Source organism: Hyperoodon ampullatus, assembly GCF_949752795.1.
Source record: "Hyperoodon ampullatus genome assembly, chromosome: 5".
In the NCBI taxonomy this organism is placed as follows: Eukaryota; Metazoa; Chordata; class Mammalia; order Artiodactyla; family Ziphiidae; genus Hyperoodon; species Hyperoodon ampullatus.
In genome coordinates this window covers 5305069-5312514 of record NC_136918.1, presented here as the reverse complement: position 1 = coordinate 5312514, position 7446 = coordinate 5305069, and the positions used below count along the sequence as shown (strand labels likewise).

The 7446-nt window shown below is 42.8% G+C and overlaps 1 protein-coding gene across 1 annotated transcript; it reads left to right on the top strand.

Moving 5' to 3' along the window:
* Nucleotides 1–2369: 2369 nt before the first annotated feature.
* A4GNT (alpha-1,4-N-acetylglucosaminyltransferase) lies at nt 2370–6865 on the top strand (the record flags this gene model as incomplete). Its single annotated transcript, XM_079704293.1, has 2 exons — nt 2370–2801; nt 6251–6865. The coding sequence occupies exons 1-2, from the start codon at nt 2391–2393 to the stop codon at nt 6863–6865; spliced, it is 1026 nt and encodes a 341-aa protein (XP_079560419.1). The 5' UTR covers nt 2370–2390.
* Between the last annotated feature and the right edge of the window lie 581 nt (nt 6866–7446).

The following is a 7446-nucleotide window of genomic DNA, read 5'->3' as shown; positions in this document are numbered from 1 at the left end:
CCAAGTCTCTGCCCATGATTTTGACTGAGGCCAAACTGCTTAGGTGCACACTTTGTTGGCGCCAGGACTGTGCTACTATACAGTTTTCTTCAGGTGAAATTGTTGCCTTGTAACCCTCCTGATAGGCCCACAAACCAGCAGGATTAGTGTGTAGGCCACCTGAAAAATCATGTGAACCCCTTACAATCGGCAAGTCTCTGTGTTTAGGGCAACTTAGCAAAGGGAGGAACTTCCTGGGAACTTTTTGTGTTTGACATAATCTTCTGCCAATGATTTACTTCCTTCAGCACTGTTGAATTGAAGGTTAGGTGGTGATTTATCAGAAAGTGTAGCAGGAAAAAAACTTGTCATCATTGCTAAGACGGCAGGTTTTGGCTAATTACAAGTTGCTGGCTAGAAGGTAAGCTCTGATTTACTGGATTTGTATTTTCTGAAAGAGTTACATGTAAAGCAAAAAATAGACTACTGATGAATGGAGATCTCTGCTGTCCTGGAGTTGGCTGGAGTTAGAGCTTATGGTGAAGGAGAGGGTGGTACTGCAGGTAACTGCTCAGAGCCTGAGCTTTGGGGACAGGTAGACCCTAGTTAAAGTCACGGCTCCGCTAACTGTAATCTTGGCAAGTTATTTAACCTTCAGTTTGCTTCTTCTTAGTTCTATTAGTTTTTTGGTAAGTTACCTTGGATTTTCTAGGTAGGCAATCATATTTTGTAGAACTAGTGATATTTTTGTCTCTTCCTAATATTCATAGTAGAAATTCTTTTCTCTTGTTTCATTGAATTGGTTAGACTTAGCAGAATGATGGTGAAAGTAACAGTGATAATGGACATCCATGTCATATTCCTGGTCTTAATGGGGATATTTCAAATGCTTCACATTAAGGATGATCATTGCTATATGTTCTGGTAGACATTGTCAGCTTAAGAAAGTTTCCTTGTGCTTTTTTTTTTTTTTTTTTTTTTTTTTGCGGTATGCGGGCCTCTCACTGTTGTGGCCTCTCCCGTTGCGGAGCACAGGCTCTGGACACGCAGGCTGAGCGGCCATGGCTCACGGGTCCAGCCGCTCTGCGGCATGTGGGATCTTCCCAGACCGGGGCACGAACCCGTGTCCCCTGCATCTGCAGGCGGACTCTCAACCACTGCGCCATCAGGGGAGCCCTCCTTGTGCTTTTTAAAAAGCATGAATGGATGTCAAATTTTAGCATGCTGTTGTTAGCATCTACTAAGCCAAAATGATCGTACAGCTTTTCTTCTTTAATCTGTGGAAATAATGCATTTCATTAATAGTTTTCCTATTAATTCATTATTTTCCTATTGCAAATCATCCTTACATTCCTCAAATAAAACCTAATCAATGCACCTTTCTTTTTAACGTTGCTGGATTTGATTTGATCATATTTTATTTAGAATTTAAAAAATTAAAACATAATTATTAGAGAAATGCAAATCAAAACCACAATGACATATCACCTTTCATCTGTCAGAATGGCTAGCATCAAAAAGTCTACAAATAACCAATGTTGGCCAGGAGGTAGAGAATAGGGAACCCTCATACACTGTTGGTGGGAATGTAAATTGGTGCAGCCACTATGGAAAACAGTATGGAGGTTCCTGAAAAAACTAAAAATATAACAGAAGTACCATATGATCCAGCAATTCCACTCCTTGGTATATAACCAAAGAAAACAAAAACACTAATTTGAAAAGATACATGCACCCCAACGTACATAGCAGCACTATTTACAACAGGCAAGATATGGAAGCAAGCCAAGTGTCCATCAAAAGATGAAGGGCTAAAGAAGATGTGGTATAACATATGTATATACAATGGAATTATTACTCAGCCATAAAAATAATGAAATTCTGCCATTTGCAGCAACGTGGATGGACCTAGAGAATATTGTACTTACTCAAATAAGTCAGACAGAGAAAGATGAATACTGTATGATATCGCTTACATGGGGAATGTAAAAAATAATACAAATGAACACACACGCAACACCAAAACAGACCCAAAGGTAGAGAAAACAAACTAGTGGTGACCAAAGGGGAGAAGGAAGGGGCCGGGGGCAAACAGGGGTAGGGGATTAAGAAATATGAACTATATTAGGTATAAAATTGATAAGCAACAAGGATATATTGTTTAGCAAGGGAATTATAGCCATTATTTTGTAATAACTTTTAATGAAATATAATCTGTAGAAATACTGAATGCCATACACCTGAAAGTAATCTCGTATTATAAATCAACTATACTTCAATTAAAAAAATCTAAGCTTGAAAGTGATATTCAGGTATCATCTTCTTGTGTGCTATCTTTATCAGGTTTTGTGACTATAATTTTTAATTTATAGTGTTGATTTTAGGGGGCAGGACAGGAGCGAGTGGTGGACATGCTGATGAAGCTTCAGCTCTCCCTGTTGGTCATCCTGCTGCTTGCCTGTGGCTTCCTTTACCAGTTCACCCTGAAGTCCAGCTGCCTCTCCCCCCACCTGCCTCCCTACAAGTCCCAGCAGGGGCTGGAAGCCCTCCTGGGCCATGGGCGCAGCATCGTGTTCCTAGAGACCTCAGAGAGAATGGAGCTATCCCCGCTGGTCTCCTGTGCTGTGGAGTCGGCAGCCAAGGTCTACGCTGAGCAGCCTGTGCTGTTACTTATGAGAGGGCTCAACAATTCCATGCAGCTGCCCCCAAACTCCACTTCCCCAGCCCTTTCCCTCCTCTCGGCAATAGACAATGTTTTCCTCCTCCCTTTGGATATGAAAAGCCTGTTTGAAGACACACCGTTGTTTTCGTGGTACACTCAAGTAAGTGTTCAGAGAATCTCAGAATGTCGGTGTTGGGAAGGACCATAGAAAATGGGTCTAATCTAGCCATTTTATAGATGGGTATACTGAGGGTAAGGCTAGATTCTCAGAGATAGGCTAGAACCCAGATCTTTTGACTCTTGCCGGGTCTTCATTCTACGGTGGTGTTGAGTCCTGATTCAAGGAAACAGGAGAGACTTGATTTAGGCTTATCTTTACCCTGCTGCCTTTTGCTTTCACCTTATTTCTTAGGATTTCTTGAGACTATTCTTAATTGAATGAGTTTCTACATCTTTTCTAGGTGTATAGACCGTTCATTTTTCACTGACAGTTTTAAACCCATCTGCGTTAAACTTTTTTGCACCTAAGGGGGGAAATTAGGCAATATTAACTGGAAAATGATGTAAATAGAAAATTCATGAAAGATCGGGTGGGTGCTGCTGTATAAGATTGGGTTACATTGAGATATGATCAAGAAACTCCTGGGGCTCTTAGGAATTTTGTAATTTTGTGTGAAACTCCCTCTACCAAAAAAAAAAAAAAAGAAACTCCCTCTACCTTTCCCTTTAAAGCATACTTGTGGTAGCATTTAGGGCCCATGATAATCCAGGATAATCTCCTCAGCTCAAGATCCTTAATTTTTGGGGGTTTTTTTTGGCCACACTGTGTGGCATGTGGGATCTTAGTTCCCCGACCAGGGATCGAACCCACGCACCCTGTGGTGGAAGTGCGGACCTCCAGGGAAGTCCCAAGATCCTTAATTTAATCACATTGGCAAAGACTCTTTTCCTATAGGAGGTAATATTTACAGGTTTCAGGAATTAGGACCACTGAGTGGCTGTTATTCAGCCTACTACAGTATTTGTATATAAAAAGAGAAAACTCCTGTCCCATCCTCTCTCATTCACCTGGGGACTGGGTGGGCTTTCCTGGGTGGGGGACACACTTGCACCTTGGGGGAGGTGGGCTGTGGCATCTTCTGCCCCAGTTAGGCTACAATAGGATAGCTGGGGGCCAGCTGTTAGGATGACCTAGCGTGCCATCACCTGCTGGTGACCACTGGATTTGCTGCACTGATTTGGGCAACTGTAGCCTTTGAAGATGCCCAGGGATGAGTACTGAGGGGGTGGGGAGGGAATGGGCAAACAGAACCCTAATCCCCTTTCTGGTGCTCACCTCTGTGGGAGCCTTGTGTTCTACGTTGATGTTAGTCCAATGCCCACATCAAGGTAGGCTTCCTTCCTTCTGTGCGGCTTTTGATATCTGGGTCTGTTCACTAATAATCACCAATTTACCAAAGAATCAACTTTACTTATTTTTTTTTTTTTTTTTTTTTTTTTTTTTGCATTACGTGGGCTTCTCACTGCTGTGGCCTCTCCCGTTGCGGAGCACAGGCTCTGGACGCGCAGGCCCAGCAGCCATGGCTCACGGGCCCAGCCGCTCCGCGGCATGTGGGATCTTCCCAGACCGGGGCACGAACCCGTGTCCCCTGCATCGGCAGGCGGACTCTCAACCACTGCGCCACCAGGGAAGCCCAACTTTACTTATTTTTACTGAAAGTAAATGGGTCTCTGGAGTCAGACTGCCTGGGTTAAAGTCTAACCCCTGCTCTCTTACCTTGCACAAATGACTGAACTTCTTGGTCTTTCCTTTTAATTTTTCACTTGAAAAATAGGACTAATAATAGTACCTATTTCTGAGGATTTGTGTAGATTATAAGAGATCAGAACAGTTATTGATAAATTTTTTTTGAATTTTTGAATTATATTTATTTTTTTATACAGCAGGTTCTTATTAGTTATCCATTTTATACATATTAGTGTACACATGTCAATCCCAATCTCCCAATTCATCCCACCACCACAGTTCTTCATAAAGTTTAGCTATTATTATTCACGAGGTTTTCAGTAATTGTATACAATATAATGACGTGAATCGCTCAGGTGAAGATTTCTGCAAAGTCTCAGCGGACTTGCTTTCGTTTGGCTTTATAGTAGAATTTAAAAAAATGTTTCTTTTGTCAAAAGCCAAGGGTCATTGTTTAATCTTTTAATCAACATATTTAAATTCAGAAAAATCTACTGTGTTTTCTGTATTCAAAATTTTAGCATTCCATTTGGGAACACTGGCATTTATAATGGTTTATTTGTATTCGTTTCAAAGTCAATTTCTGTTTTGTTCACATTTCAGCATTTTCAGTTATCCTAGACTCCTCTGTCTCCGGCTCCATATCCAATCCATCAGCACATCCTGACCGGCTTTCTCTTTACCGTGTGCCCAGAATCTGACCACTTCTCTCATCTCCTGTATCGTCACCCTGGTCTACACCGCCATCATCTCCTGCCTGGATTATTTCAACAGCTTTTTCCTAACTTGCCTCTTGGCTTCTGCCCTTCCCCCCTGCCCCCATCTATTTTCCACGCTGCACCCAGTGTGACCCCTCTTAGACTAATTCAGATCACACCACTCCTTTCTTTCAAACCTTCCAAATCATTTCAGTCTTTACCTCAGCCTACAGGATCCTCCCTCACTCCCGCCCCTGCCCCCGCTCTGATCTGGTTTCCTACCCTTCTCCCTTCACTACTCTGCACTGCTGTTTTCCTGTTCCTGTACATAGTGAGCGTGCTCCTGCCCCAGGGCCCTTGCACTTGCTGTTTCCTCTACCTAGAGCCCTCTTCTCAGAGATAGCAGCATGGTTCATCCACCCACTTCATCCAACATTCTGCTCGAACCCAAGATAGGACAGTGCTCCATCCTGCCCCCTTCATAGCCCCCTCGCCTGACTTTTTTTCCTTCATATTCCTTATGAACACCCAACATATATTTATTTGTTTGTTGTCTATCTCCTGCCAGTAAAGATTTTTATCTGTTTGTTCACTGCTGTATCCTTAGCAGCTTAGAGCTTGGCGAATAGCAAGTAGGCCTTCAATGAATATTATTAAAGGAATTAATTAGTGGATGAAGGCATGGATGCATTTTAAGATTCTTTTAGCAGTTTCTCAAAGAGCATAGCTATTAATCTATCTTATATTTTCATATTTATTGTTTTTTTTATCAGTTCTCAGCACTTTTAGGACTTAACAAAAAATTCTTTCTTCACAGTTTCATGTTTGTGGTTAATTTCCATCCTGCTGAAAGTGACTCATAGGGTTCATTGTGAAATCCCTTCTGGGTTGCATCTTTCTACTGCTTTTTTCAAAAAACAATTTCATGAAATCTTTAAAAGCTGCTAAAACCTTCCCATTGATACTGATTGCTGTGCACTTTTCACTTAAAGGCAACTTTTTTGGGTGGAAGTAATTTTGGTAAATTTGCAATATTGGGCTTTTGGCAAATAGATTTTTGGGAAGTTGGCTTGCTTCCTGCTCAGCTACCCTGTGCCTGGCCTCCTGCTGTGACACCCCTCCCTCTTCCCCTGCCTGGGGGCTGATTTGCACCTGTTCCTGCAGATCAACAGCAGCGCAGAGAGATACTGGCTCCATGTCAGTTCAGATGCATCCCGTCTGGCCTTCATCTGGAAGTACGGCGGTGTCTACATGGACACTGATGTCATCTCCATCAGACCCATCCCCGAGGACAACTTTCTGGCGGCGCAGACATCTCAGTTCTCCAGTAATGGGGTGTTTGGATTCCTCCCCCACCACCCTTTCCTGTGGCAGTGCATGGAAAACTTTGTGGAAAATTACAATCCAGATATTTGGGGCCACCAGGGTCCCGAATTGATGACGAGGATTTTGAGAGTATGGTGCAAACTCAGAGACTTCCAGGAGGTGAGCGACCTCAAGTGTTTAAACTTCTCCTTCTTACACCCCCAAAGATTTTACCCCATCTCCTATCCAGCGTGGAGGCGCTACTATGAAGCCTGGGACACAGAGCCGAGCTTCAACGACTCCTACGCACTGCATCTGTGGAACTACATGAACCAGGAAGGGAGGGCTGTGGTCAGAGGAAGCAACACACTGGTGGAAAATCTCTACCGTAAGCACTGCCCCAAGTCTTATAGGGACCTGCTTCAAGGTCCAGAGGGCTCAGTGACTGGGGAGCGGGGCCCAGGTAACAAATAGAGCCAATGTTGGGTCGTTGGTGCTACATCGTGGAACTGGCCACTTCCTGGAGTGCCAGGCTTTCACCTGATCTCCACTTCCCCTAGGTGCGCGGAGGCTCACCCACATATCAGTTACAGTTACAATTTTCCACATCATTCCACCAAAATCTATTAGAACTGGTAAAGGAATTCAGTAAAGTGACAGTCAATACGCAAAAAACAGCTGCATTTCTAACCACGAATAATGAACCATCAGAAAGAAAAAGAAAACAATCCTATTGACATCTGCATCAAAAAGAACAAAACACCTAGGAATAAGTTTAACCAAGGATGTGAAAGGCCTGCACATTGAAAACTTTAGGACGTGGATGAAGAAACTGAAGAAGATACAAGGAAATAGATATCACATGCTCATGGGTTGGAAGGATGAATATTGTTAAAATGTTCATTCTACCCAGAGCAATGTACACACGGAAAGCAATCCCTACCAAAATTCCAATGGCATATTTCTCAGAAATAGAGCAAAGGATCCTAATATTTGTGTGGAACAACAAAGGACCAGGAATAGACAAAACGATTCTCAGAAAGGAGAACAGGCTG